This window comes from Pantherophis guttatus, chromosome 2 (assembly GCF_059756535.1).
Source record: "Pantherophis guttatus breed Tessera chromosome 2, ASM5975653v1, whole genome shotgun sequence".
Classification (NCBI taxonomy): domain Eukaryota; kingdom Metazoa; phylum Chordata; class Lepidosauria; order Squamata; family Colubridae; genus Pantherophis; species Pantherophis guttatus.
Window position 1 is genome coordinate 78,990,190 of NC_142064.1, and position 27,427 is coordinate 79,017,616.

At 37.7% G+C, this 27,427-nt stretch overlaps 1 protein-coding gene, 1 long non-coding RNA gene and 1 other non-coding gene across 4 annotated transcripts; 1 reads left to right on the forward strand and 2 right to left on the reverse strand.

Annotated features, from left to right (window-relative positions):
- Window positions 1-64: 64 nt before the first annotated feature.
- HAUS6 (HAUS augmin like complex subunit 6) lies at window positions 65-25,081 on the reverse strand. Of its 2 annotated transcripts, none has more exons than XM_034410500.3 (17): window positions 24,680-25,081; window positions 21,985-22,080; window positions 21,265-21,343; window positions 20,122-20,254; window positions 17,993-18,140; window positions 17,669-17,734; window positions 17,093-17,147; window positions 16,810-16,983; window positions 15,401-15,594; window positions 14,089-14,218; window positions 12,567-12,669; window positions 10,501-10,594; window positions 9,885-9,915; window positions 9,523-9,705; window positions 8,540-8,666; window positions 2,298-3,272; window positions 65-1,210 (listed from the first exon to the last, which is right to left on the reverse strand). In XM_034410500.3, exons 1-17 carry the CDS (start codon window positions 24,805-24,807, stop codon window positions 1,203-1,205), a joined length of 2,724 nt encoding a protein of 907 aa, XP_034266391.2. In that variant the 5' UTR covers window positions 24,808-25,081; the 3' UTR covers window positions 65-1,202. The 2 variants fall into 2 exon arrangements, with proteins under 2 accessions (XP_034266391.2, XP_034266392.2); XM_034410501.3 differs by having other exon boundaries at window positions 21,255-21,343; window positions 24,680-25,024.
- LOC117662053 (small Cajal body-specific RNA 8) lies at window positions 9,985-10,115 on the reverse strand. The gene has a single exon (XR_004590265.1).
- On the forward strand, window positions 12,930-15,464 carry LOC148115161 (uncharacterized). Its single transcript, XR_015732282.1, has 2 exons — window positions 12,930-13,013; window positions 15,351-15,464. It is a non-coding gene; the product is annotated as an uncharacterized LOC148115161 (long non-coding RNA).
- Window positions 25,082-27,427: the final 2,346 nt, after the last annotated feature.

The window sequence follows — 27,427 nt, forward strand, 5'->3', positions numbered from 1 at the left end:
GTCTTCTATATATTTGGCTTCCGAAAAGAATTGAAGCAGGGAAAATAAATGTACAGTCAGAAGATTTTCCCAAGAAAAGTTTATTATAGTATTGTTTTAAAAATGCATATTTTAAATAAATACTTAAGACAAATATTAGTTTGTAAGACGATCAGAAGTTATGTTCAGATGCTTGAATTCCAACATTATCCCCTCCTCATTCCTAACCTTAAGTCTTTAAAAATCCAGTTATACTACATTTTTGCTTTTGTTATCCATCAACTAATATCTAATACTTGGGATAAAAGTGAAGAACTAAAACCCAGCATCTTCCTATGTACCTTTTCCCTACGTTACTGGATTATAGAGCTAAGACATATTCACATAAGTGACTGGTGAGTAATGTTACATCTTCATTTTCTATGACTATTTCTTTTAGAATATCTTGCGAGATTTATTTCTCCCATGCTTCCCTTTCTCCTTCCATATGTATCCAACTATGTTCTATAACAGTGTTTCTCAACCTTGGCAACTTTAAGATGGGTGTACTTCAACTCCCAGAATTCCCCAGCCAGCTTGTTGAAGTCCACCCATCTTAAAATTGGTAAGGTTGAGAAACACTGTTCTACAGGATTCCCAAATCTCCAGAATAGATGAGGGGATTACACAGGGAATAATTCCTTGTTTCACTAGACTAATCTCTCTATTCCATTGCAAAATAGACACTGTTGGACACAATCTACAAGGGCTGATCTACACCAATCATTCAATTTATTCTTAAAATGCTTCTTAATGGACAAAACGTGAAATATTCAAAGACATTTGATTTACTCAATTGTTTACCAAGGCACGTCATCTGTAGGTTTCCTGAGGAGTCAGACAAGATTTTATCTTCCAAAATCTGAACAAAATATGCTATCGTAAACTTAGATAAGACATTTTATTGCTGTTTCTTTAACATGTAAAGGTCTTCTGTGACTATTCTTAAAAGACCTCAATTCATCTGTATTGTTTTGATCACTGATAATACAAAATTATCCAAGTTAATAGAACTGTGCAAGAAGCCTATAGTCGGGATTAGCTAACACTAACATTAAAGGTTGAGGTTTGCAAAAACACTTTTATCTCATGAAGTATTCTATTCAAGTCAGTGCATCATGATTATAAAACCATGGGATGGCTTCATCTTTGCAGTTGTGGGTTCTTTTGTATCCATCTTCAAATTATTTTTCTGAAAGAGAAACATATCATTTTAAAATAGTTTTTTTTAGCCAGGTATGTAGGTTGTGCACAAGGTAAAAATCTTATTGTAAAAGAACCTCCATGGAAATCTCCAACCATCAAGTACGGAGAGATTATTTTCACAGACACTAACCACTGCGGTGGTTAGAATTTTAATTCTATGAAGGCAATATAGCCATTATCTAAAAATGTATTTTAAATTCAGGGATAGGCTTCTCCATTAATAAACCATTTCCCTTAAGAAGCATCTCATGCCAAAGCCCTAACTAAATACAATAAAATTAGCTAGTCTAGTGAAAAGAAGGACTAGGGGGTGACATGATAGCAGTGTTCCAATATTTAAGGCACTGCCACAAAGAAGAGGAGTTCAACCTATTCTCCAAAGCACTTGAAGGCAGGACAAGAAGCAATGGATGGAAACTAATCAAGGAAAGAAGCAACCTAGAACTTAGGAGAAATTTACTGACAATAAGAACGATCAGTGGCATGACTTGCCTTCAGAAATTGTGGGTGCTCCAACATTGCAGGTTTTTAAGTAGAGATTGGACAGCCATTTGTCTGGAATTGTATAGGACAGGGTGTCAAATTCAAGGCCTGGGGACAGGATCCGGCCTGTGGGGTGTTTAGATGTGGCCCGCAGGGCCACCCTGAAAACAGTGAAGGACCAGCCTGCGGTGCCTCTGCCAGGGAAAACGGAGCTCGCAAGGGCGGCCCTCGCGAGCTCTGTTTTCACTTGCAGGAGGCTGTTACAGGCAAAAACGGAGCTCAGAAGCCAGTTTTCGCTGGCACAGCACTCGAGCCACCATGGATTTGGGCAATAGTATAAACCAGGAAGCTACTTGGACATGGTCAGTTACACGTGCAGCTTCTCCACTCCGCTTTGAACGTAGGCTATTTTGCACAACTATTCGTTTCTTTATGCATTGACTACTGCACCATCACTTGTATTCTGCACTAGCAGCATCTCTTTCCACTTAAGAGGGTGCTCCAAAGTCACACATTTAAAAGTGTGGCTATTTCCCCAACACCCAGAATTTGGGTTGCAATTCCACCTACAGTTTGAGAGATGCACTAACCTTTCCGTTTGTTAAATACATCTCCTCGGTCCTGCATGTCTCTCCTCTCTCTCGGCCGCAGCGGAGAAAATGCCACTAAAGGGGAGAAGGTATTCCTTCTTTCAAGATGACTCGGGTGTGATGATTTCTTGGCAAGTTCTGCATCAGACGCGTAAGGTTTTCCCATAGGGCTAAGCACATCCTTCGTTTCCAAGCTCGTTGGACTGAGGTTAAATGCTGATCTGCACCTTGGCATTCGCTTTCCGGGATCCAGCGGGTGATCAAGTAGAGTCTTTTTCAGTGCTTCGTACCGATTGAGAATGGACTGGAAATCTAATGTGCACTCGTTTCCTGACAGATAATCCATCGTAGATTTGCTGTCTCTAGAGTTTTCTCCCCCTGAGTCATCAAAGTCCAAATCATGAATGCTATTAAGACTGATAGATCCTCCTTCTTCTGGGAGGGTTTCTTGAAGTATACCTAGCTGGATACCATCATGGCTATCCGAACCGGTACTGTTAATTGCTTGAGAAGCATCCTGCAACAAAGTTGTACACATTGTAGAATTCTGACCCACATTGTGTAACAAAGTCTCTGATCCGGTATGGTTGCTAGAGCCACAGCTCACCTTATGCACACTTTTATTTAAAGTCTGGAAGACTGGATCTGGGTTTTCCACTTGGTCTGGAGCAGCAAGGGACCATTCTTTCTTGCAAATCATTTCATCCAGCGGCCTAAGAGCCTCTTGGTGGCTCAGCAATTCATCAGTAATCCCTTGCTGCAAACTACTTGGGGGCTCTACATCTAAAAAGGGAAATTCTGCTGCGTCGGATATATAAGGTGACATAAACAATGTCAAACTTGAACTTAAACGGTGCCTAAAATCAGGAACTGTATCCTGCGATAACTGTTCCGTGGCTTCGGAATGATGCAATGCTTCACTTGAAGGTGGTTCGGTTTCAATAGCCTTTTTCCATGAGCTTCTAATTTCAGTAACTGAAAATGAGTGATAAAAAGATTAAGTACACTACTGTAATTTTCTTTCTAAAAATATACTTCTTCATTCTACACACCACCTTTGAAACTAGACTAAGAGAAAACATTCCCTTGGGGTGTGTATGTATATATGTGTATGTATGTATATGTATATGTATATGTATATGTATATTTTTTTTATTTTATTTTTTAAATTTATATACTGCCCTTCTCCCTGAGGACTCAGGGCGGTGTACAGCCAGAATTAAAAAACATGAAATACAAATATTAAAAACAATTAAAATATATATATTAATTTGGCCCAAAATTAAAAATACAAACCAATTAAAACATTTAAAATTTCTTCTTAAGCCAGCCCGGCTTGCTGGAAAAAGTGGGTTTTAAGGGCACGGCGGAAGGCACTAAGGTCTTGGATTCTCCTTATCTCTGGGGGCAACTGATTCCAGAGGGTAGGTGCCCCCACAGAGAAGGCCCTCCCCCTGGGGGTCACCAGCCTACATTGATTGGCTGATGGCACCCTGAGGAGGCCCTCTCTGTGGGAGCGCACAAGACGATGGGAGGTCGTTGGTAGCAGCAGGCGGTCTCGAAGATAGCTAGGCCCGATGCCATGGAGCGCTTTAAAGGTGATAACCAGCACCTTGAAGCGCACCCGGAAGACCACTGGGAGCCAGTGCAGCTCGTGCAGGAGCGGTGTTACATGGGAGGGCCATGCTGCTCCCATCACTACCCGCACTGCTGCATTCTGGACCAGTTGGAGCCTCCGGGTGTTCTTCAAGGGGAGCCCCATGTAGAGAGCGTTGCAGTAGTCAAGGTGAGAGGTGACGAGGGCATGAGTGACTGTGCACAGGGAATCCCGATCAAGAAAGGGCCGCAACTGGCGAATCAGGCGAACCTGACAAAAGGTCCCCCTGGTTACAGCTGTCAGATGTTCCTCCAAGGACAGCTGCCTATCCAGGAGGACTCCCAGATTGCGAGCCCCTTCTGTGGGGGCCAAAGACTCACCCCCAATAGTCAGTGATGGAGTCAACTGACTATATCGGGATGCCGGGAGCCACAGCCACTCAGTCTTGGAAGGGTTGAGCCTGAGCCTGTTCCTCCCCATCCAGATCCGCACAGCCTCCAGGCACTGGGACATCACTTCAAGGGCATCATTGGGGTAGCCTGGGGTGGAGATGTACAGCTGGCTGTCATCAGCGTACTGGTGGTATCTCACCCCAAAGCCACGCATGATCTCGCCCAGCGGCTTTACATAAATGTTGAACAGAAGGGGCGAGAGGACTGATCCCTGCGGCACTCCACAGATGAGAGGCCTCGAGGTCGACCTCTGCCCCCCTGCCAACACAAACTGCGACCGGTCGGAGATAAAGGAGGAGAACCACCGCAACACGGTGCCTCCCACCCCCAACTCTTCCAGCCGGTGCAGCATGATACCATGGTTGATGGTATCAAAAGCCGCTGAGAGATCTAAGAGGACCAGAACAGAGGAGCAACCCCTGTCCCGAGCCCTCCAGAGATCATCAACCAATGCGACCAATGCCGTTTCCATGCTGTGCCCAGACCTGAAACCTGACTGGAACGGATCTAGATAAGATGTTTCCTCCAGGAATTGTGGGAACTGTCGCGCGACCACTCTCTCAACAACCTTCGCCATAAAGCGAAGGTTGGAGACAGGACGGTAGTTGGCCAATATTGCCGGATCCAGGGACGGCTTCTTGAGGAGAGGCCTCACCACCGCCTCTTTCAAGGCAGCGGGGAAGTGGCCCTCACTCAGAGAAGCGTTGATAACACCCAGGAGCCAGCCTCGTGTAACCTCCCGGGAAGCCAGTACCAACCAGGAGGGACACGGGTCCAGTAAACATGTGGCCGCACTAAGTCTCCCCAAAATCCTGTCCACATCATCGGGAGTCACAGCATCAAACTCCTCCCAGATAACATTCTCAAGACTATTCCTCGTCACTCTACCCTGATCTACCCAGTCAGAGTCCAAATCCCCCCGGATCTGAGCAATTTTGTCATACAGGTATTGTCCAAAATCCTCCGCCCTGCCTTCCAAGGAATGATGTATATATATATATATATATATATATGTTTAAATATATATATATTTAATCCACGTTATAGTGCTCTAATATATATATATATATATATATATATTAGAGCAGTATAACGTGGATTAAATATAAAATCTTTTGTCCACAGTTTGGATAAGGAGGACCCCTGGTTTAAAGTGAGGTAAAAGAGTAGGCCATCTATGTTAGAATTGAACAGCCCTCCCTCAACAGAAGGAGAGGAAGAAAACACCACCTATCTCCTGTCTACAACACAATCCTTTCAGCAGTTCCAAGAAGATCCCACAACCAATGGCACTCTGATTCTGATAAGGGTGAAGGTTTGTTCTCTGGGCTTGTGGACTGGTTTCCAAATGTTTCGTTACCAGGCTAGGTAATGTCTTCAGTGGAGTTTAGGGGATGTCAGTGTTCTTCTGTTTATAAGCACTCACTTGGGTGAGTCAAGTGAGAGTCTTGTGATGAGTCATCTTATAAACAGAAGAACACAGACATCCCCTAAACTCCATGAAAATGTTACTTAGTCTAGTAATGAAACATTCAGAAACCAACCCACAAGCTCGGAGAATGAACCTTCACTCTCACACTACACCCAAGCTACAGATATGCGCCACTATTGCACCCCGATTGCACCCTGAACCCCCAAGTGGCCACAACAGCTCTCAGAGAGAGTGCTAACGACCAGATGACTACAAAAAAACAAACAAAAAAACCCCAATCCTTCCATTCGCCATCATCCAGTCACAACTGATGCAGCTTCTTGGATGAGAAGCGAAACATTTTCTTGATCTCCTTCTCCAAGGAAAAAAACAGTCCAGTTGCCTTTTTCAAAAAAAAAAAAAAAAAAAGGACCTTTGAGACAACCATGACCTGGATGATTAAGATCTCCATAGACATTTTGAGAAAAAGGTTTCTTTGTTAAATGCCATACTTTGATTTTAAAGATAGTATTTATTTATTTATTTATTTATTTATTTATTTATTTATTTATTTATTTATTTGTTGGTTCGATTTATACGCCGCCCTTCTCTGGAAACTCAGGGCGGCTTACAATGCGTTAAGCATTAGCCTTCATACTTTTGTATATACCTGATTAGTAGGGCTTTCGCCCCCCCCAAGCAGTGTTCTTTTTTATACAAAGTCAGCTTATTGCCCCCACAATCCGGGTCCTCATTTTACCTACCTCGGAAGGATGGAAGGCTGAGTCAACCTTGAGCCTGGTGAGATTTGAACTCGCAATAATTGCAGGAAGCTGGCAGCTAAGTGCTACTTAACAGCACTTTAGTCTGCTGCACCACTAAGGCACCAAGTAGTCCTTGTACTGCTTTGGTTGTCACATACAACAGCAAGGAAATCCACTGAATGTCTCAGCTATGACTACTGCAAAATCCCTGTCTGTCTCATACATCCACCCCCACCCCAATTTAAACCGTACATCACCCTAGCCACTCTAGGTATCTGTTGAAATAAATTGCATTTCATGAAAGCTTCTAAAATCTGTTAATTGGAAAATGTGCTACCAAGCTCTGACTGTCACTTGTTACCCACAGTATTGAAAGATTCAATTTTGTAAACGATTACACTGCTCAACTTACAACCACAACTGAGCCCAAAATGTACGTGACTAAGTGAGAAATTTGTTAAGTGAATTTTGCCCCATTTTACTACTTTTCTTGCCACGTTTTTAAGTGAATCAGTGCAGTGGTTAAATTAGTAACACGGTTGTTAAACGAATCTGGTTTCCCCATCAACTTTGCTTATCAGGTTGCAAAACCTTCCGATCACATGATCCTGGGACAGTGCAAACATCATAAATGTAAGCCAACTGTCAAGAATCCAAATGTAAATCATGTGACCATGGCGATGTTGCAACAGTCATGTTAAAAATGGTCAGAAGTCACTTTTTTCAGTGCCGTTGTAACTTTGAACAGTCACTAAGTGAACTGTTGTAAGTCGAGGACTACCTGTATTTGATCTCACTGCAGATTTAAAGAAATTTAATTTAATTTAATTTAATTTAATTTAATTTAATTTAATTTAATTTAATTTAATTTATCGCATTTCTATGCTGCCCAACTCCCAAGGGACTCTAAAATAATTTTACAAACAAACAAAGAGGAAGATCAAGGATAGACATTTAACTTTTATTATATATTAATGGTAACTCTTGAAACTGCCAAGTGGAAAGCCCTTTTTGCATGCAGGTAATCCTCAAGTTACGACAGTATTTTGGATCAGAATTTCCATTGCTAAGTGATATGCTCATAGTGCCAATATTCTGTTACTACATCGCTTAATGACAGCATTATTAATAGTCCCTACTATCTCATTAGAGAGCAACAGGGAACCAATACACAGTACATACAAAGCTCTTTTTGTACCTTAGGAGAAGAGGCTTATATTAATAATTTTTTTGCTCATCAGAGGCAGATGGAAGACAGGCCGTCTCACATCCTTCTGATGGGGGATTATAAACAGTCTTGACTTCCTTAATGGGAGCCTAGATGGTCTCACCAAGATGGGGGAAAATAGAGTAAGAGATCTGAATATAATCCTTATTTATTCTTTTTGGGAGGATCATAGTAACTGGAAGAATCGAATGCTTTCTACTATTTTGAGAACTGTTAGAACCTTGTCTTCTAGTAGGTCTTTCCTTCTGTGATCCAATAGGATAATATAACAAATATCTGAAGACAGGGCTTTTTGGCAGGAAAGAAGGGAAGGAGAGTAAGGCACTGCAGCTCCCATGTACCAATCCACTAGAAGTTGCTTAGCCTACAGTTTTATATTTTAGAGAGTCCACCAGCAATATAACAATAGCTAACATATAGGGGATCTATAAGAAGCTTATCGTACGAATAGATGTATTGCTGACATTAGTTGGTCTTTTGGAGTGTGCTTTAATTCCCGACAGTGATAAGCAAAGAAAGAGGCGACAGACAAAAACAGAAAAACAGAGTAGTTCACAAAAGTAACAGTAAAAATAAATAAACAAAATGTGAAAAAGCATAGGCAGTAGAACTATGCCAAGTTTCAAAAGTGGTTCACTGGAGCCTTCATTCTGAGCTTTACTGTGCTGTATTGTTTGAATATATACCAAGTTCCATAACCATAAACAAAATCATAACCTCAGAAACTGTAAAGCTATATCAATTACAGGATGAGTGAATGTACTGCAGTGTATTGTTAAAGGATACTCACTCAGATTTTCTGGAGTCCGTGGAATCTGTTTCCTTGTTAAGAAAGGATTTGAGAATAAGGTACTGATCAGATCCCCTACATCCTTCCCAGTGTTCTGGGGTGAATCAGATATTACTACATCTGCCACCTGCAAGAAAATATAACATACTTAAAAGAGACGAGCCGCAGCTACCAGTACGCTGCTGAAACATGCTGCCTGTAGAAGATGACCAGGCTGAGCCAAGGGGGGGATGGAGGTGTCAAAGGCATCGTAAGTCCCTTCATGCCTGTAAGAGATCTAAGTCCAGCCTATCTTGAATGCCCCCCTTATCTCCTGCCCATTTTCCCATAATGGCCAGTTGGTCAGATTCTTGTAGAGAGCTTAAACTTGCAATAAATCTTTATATTCATTTTGAACTGCCTGAATCTCTGGATTTCCCCAGCATTTGACACTACCCTTGGAAATTAACCTGCCTTTTGCCCCCTTCATTGGCATATATTCTTCCTATCCTGAGTTTCTCTTAATTTCGGAACCTGCTTTATTATTTATAGAGTGACTAGATAATGCATAATAAAAAATATGAATACTGAAGGAAAATTAAACATTACAGTCAACGTAGAGCAAACCAGTATAATTTAGAGACTACAGGCAATAAATAAAATGACGCTACCAGATTCTGCATGAAAAGGGATTTTCACTTGAACACTCAAATATGCTCTGGGCTGTTTTCAACCCTCTGAAAGAGGATGAGAGATGCTAGGGAAAGTATGTTTCTCCAGCAGATTGTTCTGCAAGTAGTTAACCAGCAGTGAATACCACATAATATTCTAAAATTTTAATAACATAAAGATGTTATCCTTATTGCATTCACTTGTAAACTCTTGATTTTTAATTTTTACTTATAGCCATTCAAACTATCTCTGCTTTTTATGTAAATGAGTATCCTCAAAAAACTTCAGATTATGTAATTACTAATGTTTATCTCTTTTAACATACTCTTTACCTCTTCAGCCAGCTGTTCTTGGGCCTTCTTTAAAGGATCTCCTTTTTTAGCTGATGAAGGTGTTCTAACTGAATCAGTTTGTCTTTTCTTCCCACTTTCTATGCGTCTAGAATTTCTTCCTTTATTCTCTAAGATTTGAAACAGCGAATTATCAGTCCTCTTGGGAGTTTCAACATTTGATGTCTGAGGGACAAAAAAAAAAAAAGTTGAACTTTCAGGGGTAGACCAATATTTTATATTTGCAACAACTGCATTTTAATTTTTATCGCATATCTAGTATTCATGGGTCCCAAGAAAAGGTGGGTCAACCATATAAGAACCAATATAAGATTCTATTAGGACCAATGAAAATGGTGGGTTACCTTTTCAGAGTGTGTAGCAACTTTCAAGGTCCTAAAAATATAAGAAAGCCTTATTATTAGATGTACACTGTTAAAATCATGTACTTGTGCAGCCGCTGAACCCTGTATGCCCCGTATCTGTCCGTTACAATTTCTCTCAATTCATCCCGGTCATCAAAAGGCAACTTTGTTATAGGGAGAGCTTGTGACAATTAGAGCAAAGCTTTTCTCTACTTGAGTATCAGCCTCCCATGCATACAAGTTATGTGCATAGATCAGGAATATAAGCATACAAAAAATGTGTTAGCAATGATTCCTGCACACAACATCAAAACTATGTTGACAATAAAAAGATAACTTATCAGAGTAAACTAGAAGTAGAAATTTCCATCTCTTGGACCCAAGAAAAAAGATGAAGAAAAAAAATATAAAACCAATATCTAGTTTTAACACTTTGCAGAGGTACACTTTAAATTTTATTTTTATCTTGTAATACAGATGTATTTAGCTGTTTCCATTTAGAGAATCACATATAATCTAAATATACATTCTGTTTCTTTATAAGGCATGGTCCCAAGTTATTTATACAATGTTAATATATGCTACTATTCTATATAAGGACATATTAAAATCATACTTTTCTGTGACTGTCTTTGTTGAATAATCTTCATTTCCCAGTGTCTTCCCAACTGTTACAAATTCATCTGCCGGAACATTCTTTTTGGTCGAAACTAAATACATTTTTTAAAAGGGAATCAAGAATTGTGTTTAGTTAATAATATAAATATTTACCTTATCACTAGTTCTAAGGAAATATTGTTGTATTTACCAGTAGTCTTATCAGGCCCCACTCCAGAGATGAGACAGTGAAATCTAATCAAATCCAATTCTTTATTTGCCTACACTAATAGACACAATCTTGTCAAACTAAAGCTATCACTTTCCAAGATACTAGATATTTACTTTACTTTACTTTACTTTACTTTATTCAAATTTCTATACCGCCCTTCTCCTTTCGGACTCAGGGCGGTGAACAGCCAAGATAAAAACATCTATACAAAAACATCAGTTAAAAAATAAAGTTAAAATAATTTATAAATTTGGCCCATAATTTAAAACTTGTCAATTTAAAATCAATATTAAAATTTTAAAACTAACCCTAAAATCAAGACAGACCGGCTAACTGGAAAAAATAAGTTTTTAGGGCCCGACGAAAGATATATAGAGATATATAGAGATATAACTGGAGAGGTTCTAGGTTGTCATTTCCCTGCACCTCTTCCCTCCTCCAGTTCTGGACTGCACAGTCTCTTGATCTGGGTCTCTTCCTGGGAACTCTCTGAGTTGACAAAATCCTCCCCTTCTGCTACTGCAGGTACATATTCCTATCACAAGTCCTCAACTTACAACCAAAATTGAGCCCAGAATTACAGTTGTAATTTGTTAAGTCATAAACTGATATACCCACATGACCAGAACTAATTTCCTGGCCTTTTTTGGAGTGGTCATTAAGCAAATGCCAGTGTTGTTAAGTAAACATATTCATTTGACAGATTAATTATATATTATATGAAGCAGTACTATCATGTGTCTGTTTTAAATCACCTTCCAATTAGCTTCATTGGATAACTATCAGTCCTAGTATTTTAAGAAAGGAAATTTATCTTTACTTTACTTTTACCATGTTATTTTATACCCTATAATCATCTACTAGTCAGTTATCTTTTTTTTCTAACTTAAGAATCCCCCAAATTCTAAACTTTTTATCCTGATCAATTTGACAATCCCCTTTTCCCAAATCTATTATATCTTTTTCCAGAAATGTACTTACTATTCTCTTGTTTAATAATCCCTAGCATGACACTCACTTTTCTCGCAGCTGCCACACTTTCATTGAGCTATCAGTGTGACCAAGTAATTTATTATAGACAGCTCAATCCCATCAGTATATACGTGAAGTTAAGAGGAGGTGTTCCACTGTAAATCATTTCACACTTCTTTAAATTAAAGTATATGTTTGCCACTTAACTGTTCTTCTTGTTTAAAGAAATCATTCTGGAGCTTTTTATGAACCTGAGTGATTTGGCTTAATTGACAAACTCAGCAAATTTATTGCTTATCACTAAGCAAGATCACTAACAAAGGAAAAAGAACAGTTCCAAACTCACATCTTTAAGGGGCTTCCATTTCTTTGTCCACATGTTCCTATTTTTTTGGTTTTGCTTTTATACTGTTACTAATTCATAAAATGGTAGGTACTTTTAACCCACGATGGCTAAATTTGATGGGAACCTTTGTCTTTTGAAATTCCAAGTATGGAATGTCAACAGGATCGCCCCTGTGCCTCTATTGATACTCTAAAAAAATTCTAGGAAGTTGGTGAAACAGGATTGCAAAGGGTGACCACATGATCGCAGGGCACTTGGTAGCTGGTCATAAATGCGAACATAAATGTATTCGAAATGCAGCCATGGTACTAAGAACGGTGTGACATTTTATGATGTCCAGAAGTGCTTAATGAGTCATAAACCATCCCTTCTGTGGTTGTCATGATCGCAAATTGTTATTACAACACCTGATTGTAAGTCAAGGACTACCTGTATCGCTCTTTAAATGAACATAGTGCTATGTCAGAAAGGCTGCATATAATATTTATATACTAAAGGTCATAGGGATAGGTTTGTAAAGAATCTTAGTATTTACCTGGAATTAATGCAGGATATTGACAGAAGACACTCCTTTTATAAGCTTCCTCAGTAGCCGGAGTAAAAGAAAGAGGAGACATAGCGGGTAACAAATCAAGTGCCTTTAAAAATAATAATCATAATATATTGAAATGTTTGCAATTCAAATACACATGCACAAATAAAATAAGGTACAAAGCCAGCCTATTCTAAGTTCAAAAGATTGTCCTTTAATTTTAGTTTACAGATAAAAATAATGATAGGATTTATTTTATAAATGTATATGATTAAAAAAGTAAAGTTTCCCCTCACACATATGTGCTATTTGTTCCTGAATCTAGGGGGCGGTGCTCATCTCCGTTTCAAAGACAAAGAGCCAGCACTGTCCAAAGACGTCTCCATGGTCATGTGGCCGGCATGACTAAACGCCAAATGAGCATGGAATGCTGTTATTTTCCCACCAAAGGTAGTCCCTATTTTTCTCCTTGCTTTTTTTACTTGCTTTCAAACTGCTAGGTTGGCAGAAGCTGGGACAAGTAACAGCTCACCCCGTTACGCGGCACTAGGGATTCGAACTGAACTGCCGATCTTCCAATCAACAAGCTCAGCTCCTTAACCACTGAGCCACCGTGCCCCTATGATTAGGAGATAATAAATTTGGCTTCTGGATGAAACAGTGCCATCTGGTGAGGTCCAGAAGGTATCAATTCTCTTTTGCAGTGTTTGTCCTATGCAACAATATTCCCAAGATTGACCATTCATAGGGACCCGAAAACTTGTTTTTTGCCCGCGGTCAGTGGTGGGATTCAAAAATTTTTACTACTAGTTCTGTAGGCGTGGCGTGGTGGGCGTGGCAGGGGAAGGATACTGTAAAATCTCCATTCCCACCCCACTCCAAGGGAAGGATACTGTAAAATCTCCATTCCCACCCTACTCCAGGGAAAGGATACTGCAAAATCACCATTTCCTCCCGATCAGCTGGGACTTGGGAGGCAGAGAATAGATTGGGGCGGGCCCAGTCAGAGGTGATATTTATCAGTTCTCCAAACTACTCAAAATTTCCACTACCGGTTCTCTGAACTACTCAAAATTTCCGCTACTGGTTCTCCAGAACTGGTCAGAACCTGCTGAAACCCACCTCTGTCCCCGGTACTCGGTGAGAGTATGGGATTAGTCCATCCGTAAATGGAAGTTCATGAATGTAATATGAAATCATCAACCTCTGTTATTTTGGTTTTGATATCTGCTGTGTTTTGTCTTTAGTTCCTTCACTGTTATGCTTTTAACCAATTTTAAGCTACCATATACCAGATGACATGAGTTCTAAGATCTTTAATACCATAATTAATTCATGTATACCATGAAATAAACAATTATGGTATTAAAGTTCATAGAACTGTGTTTACCTATAATTCATACGGAGCACAGGGACATGCCTACTGGGACTTTTAAAGTCTTTTTGCAGATTATACACTGCAAATATCCTCAAAATGAATATATTCCTTCTTGCTCAATACATTACCTACTAAGCATATACTTACAGGATTTGGATCCTTAATTAAATGAAAAGGTGACTGGCCAAGACGATTTTTCCATTTCAAGTGCCATTCCAATTGTTTTTCAGCAATTGATTGAGTTACTGAAATATGATCATCACATTTTAATTTTTGCCTATGGGAAAATTATTAACAAGAATATTAGAACATTTTAGCTGAATCAAAGATTTTACAAATGAAAGCATTTGCTCAAATACATTTGTTTCATTATAAAAGCACAGCAGATTGCATTTAGTATTAAGAAAGTGACATTATTTCTGCAATGGAATTTTCCAAAATCTGTATGTGCTCCAAATCACCTCTGGATTCTAATTCTCTTCAGCAGTGTTTCTCAACCTCAGAAACTTTAAAATCTGAGGATTTTAACTGCCATAGGTCTGGACTTCTGCCAGAATCCCACATACTGTGCCTTGAAATTCCTGAGATTGAAAAACACTACTGTACAGCGTATCTAGAGTTACAATATTTAGTTACAATAGGGAGACAAAATTTATGTATTCTGCTGACATACCGGCAGTATTTGACATATCACACAAACCACTGGCTCTGAAAAGTTTTTTAAAAATTACTGTAGTTACAACATTGCCACAGTCCATGTTTCCCAGGAAAAAGAAAACCACAGGATGCATATTGCACTTAATCATAAATTAATTAATAAATGCTGTAAAGATTCTAAATGGCAACCAGCAAAGCTTGTCCTTAAATATATTTAATAGTCCATTAAAGATCATAAGATTTTTTTCCCCCAACAGAAATTTGACAAGAATATTTCTCACAAACTGGCAATTGAAGAATGTGTTTATTAGAATTAACTGCATTTTAATAACATGAACCTGCAAATAGTTCTTGGTGTATCTTCATATGGATGTAATGAACAACTTTCCATAATATACAAGTGAGAGAATTCCACAATTTTGTTTACATAATCAGACTAAAATGAGTACTATATCCATATGGTTTTTCCTTTCTTCCAACACAACCTTAAGCTTATAAAGAGTGTTAAAGCGTAAGATTTTCTCTAACGTTGATACCAGGCAGCTGATGCCTAATAAACTAGGATCAATAAATTATGGATAATTTGCTTGGATCAGATTGAGGTATTATTTATGTTAAGTAATCCTGTATGGACTGAATTAAAATACACAATAGTAAGATGCATGTTTCAGAAACATAATGGTTTATTAAACCAAATTGTCACATCTTAATTGGATAAGTAATTCTATATCATTCCATAACTTTATTAAAAGGTTTGTTTGGAAGGCTCCGGAATCCACAGAACAGGGACCTCTGAACTTACCTCAGTGACTTCAGCCCCAATAAAGTCTCATTCTGGAATCTGGTGTTTCCTTCAAGATCCTGAAGGTCTACTTTGAATCCTTTCTTGTCAACATGCCGACGCTCATGCAACAATAACTCCAAGGCTTTGGTTAGTAATTGGATAATGGTTAACATGTTCAGTTTTCCCTCTTCATACACATTCCCTATAGGAAACTTTAAAATAAAGAAAAAAAATTGATTAGCATATACTGAATGAAGAGCACAATTGTGTGTGCAATGTCTTGCAGAGGGCATAAAATTGCACACACTATTCTCACAAATTGTTGTTATTATTATTATTTTATTATTTTTTAATTATTATTCTCACAAATGGCCCCATGACTTTTTTAAATTTGTGTTTGGTTTATCAAGCCCTTCTGCTGGAACATGAGCAAAATTCCAGAATGACAAGGAAGTATTGGTTAGTACTATTTTGCCTCAGATTAACTTAAATTTATCTACTTCACAAAAATCATTGCTTTTGTAATGCTTGTTTGAATAGTTTTAGCTTTAAGGTAAAAGTAAGCAAATCTGGCGATTGCTGTCATTCTTAGGTATTTAATTCTTCTTATATTTGCACTGAAACCATATGGTTACAGGGAGTCAGGAAACTGTACCTTTTAAAATGTATCTTATGAAAAGGCCTATTACAAGCTAAATAAAATGCACTTTACACATTTTCCCTTTTTTAAAAAAATTGATTTATATGCCGCCCTTCTCCGGAGAATCAGGGCGTCTTACAATGCGCTAAGCAATAGCCTTCATTCTTTTGTATATTTTATACAAAGTCAGCTTATTGCCCCACAACTGGGTCCTCAATTTACCTACCTTAGAAAGGATGGAAGGCTGAGTCAACCTTGGCGAGATTCGAACCTGCAGTAATTGCAGGCAGCTGTTCTTAATAACAGGGTGCTTTAGACCACTGTACTACCAAGGCTCTTAAGAGACTTTTTATCATTAAGAGACTTTTTAAACCAAATTTAACCATCCGGTTTTTATGTATTTGTCTGTTATTTGTCATAAGGAATTGGTTTCTGAATTTAAACTTTTGACCTTAAAAAATCCCTTTTGTGTCCAAATAGTTGCGAAGAACATATATTTTGGCTATACAAACAGGACAAATACTCCTAAATCTTTTAATTTTACAGGAATCAAAATGATCTTATTTTGGATTAGTTGCAACTACCAACAATGTACTTTAAATGCTACCTGGGAAGTATTCAAGTTTTTTTAAAAAAATTATTATAATCTAACAATGTCTCAAATTAATCTCCCTCATTTTAACCAATCATAACATCAGCCCATCGATTTCAATGAATTAATCAAGGGACAGCAAGAAGCTACAAATATTGACTATCTGAATAGAAGCACAGATACCAAGAAACTTACTTTATACATTTCTTTTTCTACTTTTTGAAGCAGAGGCCGTGGAATGCTAACAGAAACACTTGTGCCATCTAATGTATACTGATCAACATGACCTTTTACTACTGAATCCACTATTTCTCTTTCTTTTTGCAAAAATGTCAGCGTTTCCATTACTGTTGCCCATAAATAGCGAACCTTTGGAAGGGGAAAAAAAAAGATTTTTCAGCAAGCAAGGGAAAAAAAGTGCAATTATGTAAATAAATGTTAGATGTAGACTATTGAAAATCTGTTGACAGATACTCACCTTTTCAATTCTTTCTGTGGTATTAATCTGGCCAGAATCAACTTTTTTCCCCATTCTACCCAAACAGTGAGAAACAAACAAACAAACAAACAAACAAAAAAACCAGTTATTAAAGATAACAATGTTCACATTGTAACTATTCTTATTTTTCTGATAATTAATAGAATAGCAACAGCAAACATATAAATAGAGAATCACATTCAAAACCTCTGTTACTCATACTTTCTAGACTGTCATATTTATCTTATAGGAATTACATTCTTAATATTTTATTATTAAGCCCTGGTGGCACAGTGGTTAAGTGTGGTTATTGTAGGCAAACTGCCCACAGTCTGGAGTTTGATCCTGACAGGGCTCAAGGTTGACTCAGCCTTTCAACGTCGATAAAATGAGGATGCAGATAGTTGGAGACAATATGCAAATAATGCTGACATTGTAACCCACCCAGAAAGTGATGTAAAGCACTAATATATAAGACAGTATATAAGTCTAAATAGTATTACTGTTTAAGAAAACAGGAAAACAACACAAATGTAAATAAGCTGTAAAATGCATTTCTAATAAAATATTACTTGCTTTTGCAATCGTTTGTCCAGATCCACATTTCCATATCTTAGATCTCTGATTTGCTTAGTAAAAAGCCTGTGTACAAAAAAAGCAAGCCACAGTTAAATTCTGTGGATGAAAAAAACCCTATGAAATATTATCAATTAATAACTATTGACATCAATTCAAATTATGAATTGAATTTTTCATTATCAAATATCGTTTTCAATATCAGCAAGTAAAAGAACAATCTAAAATATACTCTTACCTACCAAACTATTCTGCTTTGTTACATTCAACATCTTGCCTACAACTTTATAATCTACAGCTCACATTTGTAGCTACTTTACTTACAGTGCTTTTTTCTGAAGTTCTTGAATCATCAAATCTTCCTTCTGTAGACACTGTGAAAATCTGTTAAATGCCACTTGATATTTTGCAACAGCCATATTCAAGTCTGGGGTTCTTAAGTTCACCGCTTCTGGGTAGGGTATGCCAGCACCTACACAAAATGATTCCAAAATCTACATTGGGAAATATGAACTGAACCACCGCCAAAAGATAGCAGTATTTTAAGACATCCAAACCTCTCAATCAAGCAAGAGGCGGAAAAGCTGGGTAGAAGGAGGACTATGTTAAAAGCATGAGATCAGGACAACCACATCTATCTACGTAGTGTGATAATCTCAGAATGTATCCAGGACTACTTCAATGAACAAAGTTTATTTCAAATTTTTAAAACCCTTTGGTATTTTGTCCCACCTCTGAATGTTTCCTGCAATGAATCCATGAGAATAGCCTGCTGCACAGGAAAATTCCATAGATGATACAAAGCTAAAGTTGACAAATTACATTCTGTCAGAGCCCCTTCCACTATACAATTTTGCTCCGGAAGTAGCTAATCTTTAAATCTGGTGCCATAAAAACAAACACACAAGCAGGTATCAGGTAAAGCTGTAGTTAGTTGCATTAATTTGAACAACTCATTAGAGAACCATATATTCATTTTTGCTTTTGAATAATTTAATGTTACAGGTATTTGTTTTTTCACTAGATTTTGTCATATGACCCTATCCATTATTTTTTCAAAAATATTACTATTATCAGGCTCAAAGCCCTTTCAATATTTGAAAATTATGAACTGTGTAAGTATGCCAATATAACTTAAATCATTTATTTCATCATTTTTTTGCTTTTTAAACTTAAAATTGTAGTGTTCAGGCTGCAATTAAATTCAATATATTATACTTAGCAAGGGTTCTGCAATAGGGTCATAATTATTGGCTGGAATTTTGCAGATGGTTGGGTCCTTGGACTATACCACCTGCATGCAACTTTTCTCTGTGTGCCAATCCCAGGTGTGCACCTTGATTTATCTAGGAACTCAGAGAAATCAAGTGTCAGAAGAGACACCATCGAAGGAAGCACCATCGAAGGAAGGACTCATAGCTGGTCTGACCAAATATAGGCAAAAGCTGACATCTTGGACTATCTTGTAGTGATAAGCATAGGAAAACACCAATATCTTTTCACCTTTATTGTATTCTATTTATTGGATTTAGAAAATACACATATCCTTCACAGAGAGACTCTGGGTGGTATACAAGTGAAATTTTAAAACCAAAACAATGTCTAACATTTAGTTAAGAGGCAAATATAGTTAAAATTCAATATAAAAAGTTAATCATAAGGCAGGGGGAGGGTGCTAACAGACCCCTGACCTTGTGTTCCTTTGTGAGACTCAACAAAGGGGGCAAAGACAGGACCTTGGACATTTCAGAAAGGCCAGAAAAATGGGGTGCCAGCTTCACCTCTGGGGACAGAATTTTCCAAAGGGCAGGAAGGGTTCTCTTCCTGAACCCTGCCAGTTGAAATTCTTCGACTGAGGGGGTTCGAAACATGCCTTCCCTACTTGACCAGATCGGACAGATCGATGTAATAGGCGAAGATAGTTCTATAAGTAAACTAGACCAATGTAACATAGAGCTTTAAAGGTCATGATCAAAACTTTAAATTGGACTTGTAAGGTGGTAATTTATTAGTATTTTAATTATTGTTAATTGATAATAAATTTAGTTATAATTTTATTGGTATTTATTGGTATTTTGTTCAATATATTTTTGTTGATTTTTTTAATAAAATGATCAGGTTGTTCTCTATTTTTATTGTTTATTACACTGTGAACCACTCGGAGCGAATTTAGAATTGAATTTAGCTAATTTGAATTAAGTGAATGAAAAATGAAAAAGGTGAGAAGAAACTTTTTCATCACTGCTGATGATCCCCAACATCTTGTACTTGCAACAGAATGCTGGATGGATTCCATCAAACACACTTTGCTTGCAACGATCTTTATTTAAAATCTTCTGAAGTAGGTGGCTTTATGTGAGGAAGTTCCTCACTAGCATGAATTTCCCATAAAAAAAGTAAATTCCAAAATTTCGTTTCCCCACAAAACAGTATAGTAAATCATGATTGCTTACCTAGAGAGTCTACTTTAATATGATGCATTATAACATATCTTGCAAAGTGGAACATTAGATGAATGAATTTGGGTCCACCAGGAGAAAGAAATAATGAGGCAACAACTGAAGGGAAACTGTTTCCACATTCATCCTAGGGATTTAAAAATGCACAAGTGAACTGTAATTGATAGTAACAACTTCCATTAAGTTCAAAAGAAGTTAGAGTTCTCTTTAAGCAATAAAGCCAGCACACTGAAATGTGGCTAATAATTATGATTAGCTTGTTAGACATCAGAGGCCTGCAGAAGTTAAAGCAACTATATAAGCATCCCTGGGCCAAAAGGGATGTTTCATAAATTCTTTTCCTATTATCTTAATTGCCTGGCATGCTAAAAGAATAGCTTTGGTTTTGCTCAAATACAATTAGCTTGTATTCAGTTTACTAATATTATCCAACAAGCTCTGAATACTGTATTTCACAAAACACACATGAGTCTCAAGATGACTATAACAAGATATTAAGGATTGATGGCAAGTAGTTTTATTGATCAACTATCTTCAGGTCTGGGGAGACAAGACCTTTAAAGAGAATGAAAAAAAAGAGGAGACCCTTCCTTACTTCATACTCTGGTATACTTTGTCTCCTTTGAATGTTACTTAGCTTTCCATTTGAGTTACTTTTTTCTGGTTAATACTTGTATAATATTATACTTGAAAAAGTTTTGGCAACAAGAACAAATTATTCTCTAGTTATCGCTTTCAGAATTCTTGATGCCATTCGTTCTGAAACTAATAGGAGCTTTAGTCCAAAGTGTCTAAAAGACATCATTTTGCCTAAGAAAATGAGCTGAGGTTGACTCAGCCTTCCATCCTTTCTAAGGTAGGTAAAATGAGGACCCAGATTATGGGGGCAATAAGCTGACTTTGTATAAATATACAAAAGTATGAAGGCTATTGCTTAACGCATTGTAAGCCGCCCTGAGTCTCCAGAGAAGGGCGGCATATAAATCAAATAAAAAAGAAACAACAGTAATAGCAGTAAGAAATCAAGCAACATCAATGACAAATTTTAGAGATAGTCTTTCAAAGACAACCTTAAAATATATATTAAAACATATAAGGCAAATATATGGACACCTTTTCATTCTTACCAATACTTACTGATATCCTTTTTAGCCATTCATAACACTGCTTCCTGAATTCAGAGTCTGCCTTTTTGTCTGTGGGAGGATAGCAAAATCTTTCCATTCCAAAGGAAAGGAAAGAGAACAATTTCAATAAACGTGCAAGGAACCATAGTTTTAAGGTAGCTGAGCAATACAAAATAGTCCTGACAAAGTTTAACTACATTTGTGTTTGCGTTATTGCATATTGACTTAGTTTTTACTGTAGAAGCTTCTTATCAACAAGAGAAATACTTATACATCATTGTGCTGTAGTTCTAAAATAGTTCTAAAAAGGCTGGATCATTGATACAGAATTTCTCTTTAATAAAGGCTTCCAGCAAGACTTCCGGCATCAGAGTGGAGCTCCTCCTTCTGACCATAGTTCTTTGCTTTTTTGGAGCAGCAAAAGGATCTTCAACATTACAATTTCCAACATTCATACTTTCAGTTCCACTTCAATACAAGTTATAAAATAGGATGGCACTGTAAATATGAATGTTTTGGGGGAAGGAGGAGGCATCATGGTATAAAAGAATGACAACAATATTTTGATGAGCCATGAGCAAATCATTCTAACAACCTCCTCCAGTGAGGAGAGTAGTACAGCAAGATTGCTCAAGTCCTAATAATCATAATTTTAGTTTGTTATGGACTTGGGAACTAACTTTAAGAAAGACTAAGTAATAAAGTATATTTTATTAAATGTTATACTCACCTAAAAACCTCATTACAATGTGACTGGTCCAGCTTTGAAAACAAGAACCATGCAACAATGTGAAATGCATCTTTGTTTGGTTTATCAAACAAGTTCCTTAAAAAAAAGTTTAAAAAATAATTACTCCGTATGCAATTATAGGATAATTAACTGGACTGACTTTTTTCCCTAGCGGTATTCCTGCTATATACTATCATTACATGTAGAAACTCAGTATGCTGCATTCACAATTCTATACACACAGTCTTTAGAAAAGATTGGTTTCTTTTGAAGAGAATGACTGCATCTTACTATGAATCACAGGTTAATATAAATGGGCACCAGTTTAAACGCTCTGCCAAATGCCACTTGTTCCTAAATTAGTTTTCTATAAACACTCAAGAGTAGTAAACTTATACTAAAAACAGTTCATATTTTCCAGATCTGACTAAAATTGTAGTTCAATCACACACAGTGACATCTAAGTTATTTCATAATTACAGTACAATGCAGGAAGAAAAATCTGTTTAATTTTGAATAGGAAAATTCTACATGATACTCCTATATCAACAAGGTTTGGCTAATATTAATTCTCAAAGTAATGCATCTTTGAACAAACATTTATTCTCAGGTTTATAGTTTAAAATAAATTCTACATCACCAACATTACATCATCATGATTTGTTTTAAATGTGGAAACGAGATCACCCAATATAAGTAATAGCAGGGATGGTTTTGATCAAGGTTACCCAAAGTGGTCAATATCAATCCCCAAGGGTCAATGGGATTATCCAAGTGTGTTAAAATGGCTGGGGGTTAACAAGTTGTCAATAAATGATGGAAAGTCAATCTTTCCAGGCCTCCATACCGGCTCCACACCAGTCCCTCATTCTGAATATGATGAAGCTGGTGGGAAGCTATTACCCAGGATTGAATGGTCAGCTTTCAGAAAATGTAACCTTAAGTTTTATTTATCTAATTTATATAGTAATCCATCTCACAAGCGACTCTAGGCAGCGTACAAGACTAAAACAATACATATCTAAAATAATTATCAATATTTTAAAAAGTTAAAACAAAACAAGGGATGTCAATAGTAATGGACCCACTTCATTAGTTCACCTGTCCCGAGGTCTCCAGGCCTGCAGGAAAAACCAGGTCTTAAGGGATCTTTGGAAGTCTATAAGTGATAAAGCCACCCTCATTTTGGAGTAAAAGAAGCTTCCACAATACAGGGGGAAATAGCAGAAAAGGCCTGCTACCTAGATCCTGCCAAATATAGCAGAATAACAACTCCTTAAACAGGACCCATAACATACCCATACTGTTCAATCTAGTGGGACAGACGGATGAAATCAAGGAAAGGTGGTCCCTCAATTAACCCAGTCTCATGCCATGTTATTTTATTCCTACTATTATTAAATACTTATTAAATTATTTTCATATAACCAATGTTTCTTTGGAGGTTGATATTGATGAACAATCTGAAATGAAGGAATCGATAACTGGGGACTTCTGGTTTTGATAATGGGCCTTCAAGCCGGTAGAAACTCATAGCAAGCAATGTTTTCCCCACAGCAGGGATAGCATTTAACAGAGGTAAAAGGGGAATACAGGTAGTCCTCGACTTACAACATATTGTTTAGTGACTGTTCGAAGTTACAACAGCACTGAAATAAGTGAGTTATGACCATTTTTCATGCTTACAACTGTTGCAGCATCCCCATTGTCAAGTAATTAAAATTCATACATTTGGCAACTGACTCATTACAGTGTCCCGGGGTCATGTCATCACCATTTGCAATCTTCTGACAAGCAAAGTCAGTGGGGAAGCCAGATTCAGCTTAACAACCGTATTACTAGCTTAACAACTGCAGTGATTCACTTAATATCTGTGGCAAGAAAGGTCATACAATGGGACAAAACTCATTTAACAGCTGTCTTGCTTAGCAACAGAAATCTTGGGTTCAATTGCGGTCGTAAGTCCAGGACAACCTGGAATACATTAATGGAGCAGCTTGCTTCCCACGCCTGGCCCAATCTGAATTCCTAACACACAACACTTGCCAGCCATCATAGGAATAGCGAAACTTTGTTTAATAATAGCAGAACTTAGGATAGCAATATTACTATATTAATATAACAGCGAAATATACGTTGTGGATTTTTAATGTTGTAAACCACCTGGAGTCAGCTGTGAGTTAGCCGGTCCTATGAATTTATATGCATACGTATACATATAACTAATACATATTATAACTAATATTTATTTTATTTATTTTATTAAATTTCTATACCGCCCTTCTCCCGAAGGACTCAGGGCAGTGAACAGCCACGAGATAAAACACATAAATACAATATAATGTATTTGTACATTATATTTATACAATATAATACATATAGTTATATAATACATAACTAATATGTATTAGTTATAGTTAAATACTGCAGCTTGTGCCCTTTGGCTATTTTATTTATTAGTTATACATACCGGCATAACTAATACATATTATAACTAATATGTATTAGCTATATGTATAACTATATACTATATAATATACTATACTATATAACTATATAAAAAATAAAATAACCGAAGGGCACAAACTGCCGTATTTTACCAGTTGCTGGGCAAAGTCTTCCCACTTCTCTAAAAAACAGACAATACAGATGCTGAAAAGGAAATCGAAGAGCGTCCCGTCGTCTCTCCACTTACACGCCCAGCCGGAGGTGAGTCGACAGTTTCCCAGCAGCGGCGTTTACCGCGGGATCGAAGCCCAGAGCCAAGAGGTAGAGCCAGAAGTGCTCCTTCTCCCAAGCAGGACGCGAGAACGGGTTGCTCATCTCTCCGACGCCGCCAGACCTCTCAACACCCACGGAAGGAGCTCCACAGGCTCGTCTCACGGCCAGCCGTGCAAATGAAGCTCTTCCCCCCCCTCCTCACCCCTCGGCTTCTTTCGGGCAACGGCCGCCTTCACATTCTCCCCGGAGTAAATTCCGTTAACGGCACACCCCTCGCAGCCGCCATTTTGTTTAACCCGCCAAATTGTAAATCGAAAGCGGTGGGGGGGGGCGGGCTTTTATGAATTACGGGGAAAATATTACCAAATCAAAGTCCTCGGGACCCAGGACCCTTCCACGTGATCAGCGGCTTCTCGACCAATCCGAAAGAAAGGAAGAATTTCCCATGATGCACCGCGGCGGAGTCATGCACGAAGGCGGAAACAGACATAACGCTATAAAAAGGATGGAATCGAGCTAGGACAGAGTTCTTCAAACTTGGCCGCTTTAAGACTTGTGGACTTCAACTCCCAGAATTCTCCAGCTAGCATAACTGGCTGGAGAATTCTGGGAGTTGAAGTCCACAAGTCTTAAAGCGGCCAAGTTTGAGGACCCCTGAACTAGGAGGTGGAGCTGCGATCGTAATTGAAAGGATATTTATCTTTTTAAAATAATAATAATAATAGGTTTCTCGTTTCTAGGAAAATTCCTTTCCCAAGCCATAGCTCCAGCAATATTTTTCTATTATTTTCCTATAGAGAAAAAAAATCTGGCAGCATCTTTTCCTGCCAACAAAAGTTATTAAAAAGTTTGTATTTTTTAATAAAATATGTAGATGTTACCAGACGCCTAATTTACTTATTTTTATTTTTTGCTACTATAGACAAACGGATCTCCTCTTACAATTTTTTTGTACGGAGTTTCACTATTGTTGGCTTGTTGCACCACATCAAGTTATTAGTCACTCAGGGCAATGAATATAGTCGGAATTAGCATAGCGAGTACTTATTTGAAATTAGCTAATATGCCTGTAGTTGGTTACACAAGGGATTCCCAAATTGTGGGTTGGAAGAAGTAACCTTAGATGTTACAGCATCTCACCAAAATGAGATTATCTCAAAATGATGTTACATGTGCAAATCCTGCCATTTGTGTATTGTGGTCCCCATGTGTGACAGGTAAATCATAATACAGGTAGTCCTCAACTTACAGTTCATTTAGTGACCATTCAAAGTTACAGCGGCACAAAAAAATGTGACATGACCATTTTTCACACCTTTGCAGCGTCCCTATCACGTGATCAAAATTCAGATGCTTGGCAACTGGCTCATATTTATGACGGTTGCAGTGTCCTGCGGTCATGTTATCCCCTTTTGCGACCTTCTGACAAGCAAAGTCAATGGGGAAGCCAGATTCACTTAACACACAGGTTACTAATTTATCCACTGCAGTGATTCACTTAACAACTGTAGCAAGAAAAGTGGTAAAATGGGGCAAAACTCAGTGTCTCAATTAATAACAGAAATGTTGGACTCCATTATGGTCGTAACTTAAGGACTACCTGTATTCAGTACATAAAGTTGCAAAACATTTTTTCAGATCCACACCATTTTTCCAAATCCACAAATACCTATGAATCACAATCCATTTTATAATGGGACCTCACTCAGAAAATGGTTTCTGGACCAGCAGTGCATTTTTTGCTCTGCTAGCTAGACAAATGACTGGTTTTGTTGTGGAATGATGAGGACAAAGCAACATTCCTAGGTCAGCCAGAGACAGTTTTATTGCGCAAGGTTCAGAGCCAGTTTTGTACATGAAGCTTTGAACAAGGAGAGAATTCTGATACAACTGGTTTTATACATTTCTAAGACAAAGGATTCTGTTAACTCAGCAGTTTATATGGTCATATACATTTGTTATATTTAATTGACATTTCCTAATTACTAAAGTTTTACATTATCCTTGCCAAACAATCATAATTCTTCTGTAAATTACTGGAGCATAGATTCAAATTATCTTCTGTTGATAAACGACTTCTAGCTCATGTGGATACCCTTGACCTAACCAACCTTTAAGCTGTATGTCATTAGAATGTTCCTATCTTCTGACAATTTAGAGGCCTCCTAAAGGTATCAAAAGGATTTTGGCTGAGTTTGTACTTTTTCCAACCGGATGCATTTTCTGCTTTTTAGAATAGAGTGAATAGAAAGTTATCCAGTGGTCATCTATCAGATCCCGCTTCATCTACATTAGTTTGGTTGCTGGGAGCTGGTCTTTCTAGGATTATTCACTCCTGGATTAGAAAATGAGTGATGCGAAATCAACATGAAAGTCCTTGGATTGTCCTGCCTGGCCTGGAGGTGAGATTCTGAGGGTTTAATCTCCTTGGTAATCTCAAGCAAAGGAAGGGCTCACATCCTATCCCCCCAGTCTTTTTTTTTTGAAGAACACCTCTGCTTTCAACCCCACTTATTTGCAAAACTTTCTTTTTTCTTCTCTTTCTGCATGTTAATTGCTGGCTGTCTGCTGGAATTTTGAAACTTTCCCTTGTTAATTGATACTAATTAATTGATTTAATAGTACCGGAGGTGTGAGGTAAAATAGCTTATCTCCCCATACGGAAGAGGCAAATGGCAACAAGTCATCTTCAATTACTGAATGATTTAATGACCTATTCATA

Coding starts and splice junctions, on each gene's coding strand:
- HAUS6 (XM_034410500.3), bottom strand. CDS start 24,807: ATGAGCAACCCGTTCTCGCGTCCTGCTTGGGAGAAGGAGCACTTCTGG. Junction 9,706..9,884: donor TTGCTACACACTCTGAAAAG/GTAACCCACCAT, acceptor TTTGTCCCTCAG/ACATCAAATGTTGAAACTCC. Junction 3,273..8,539: donor ACGGACTCCAGAAAATCTGA/GTGAGTATCCTT, acceptor ACTCATTTTCAG/TTACTGAAATTAGAAGCTCA.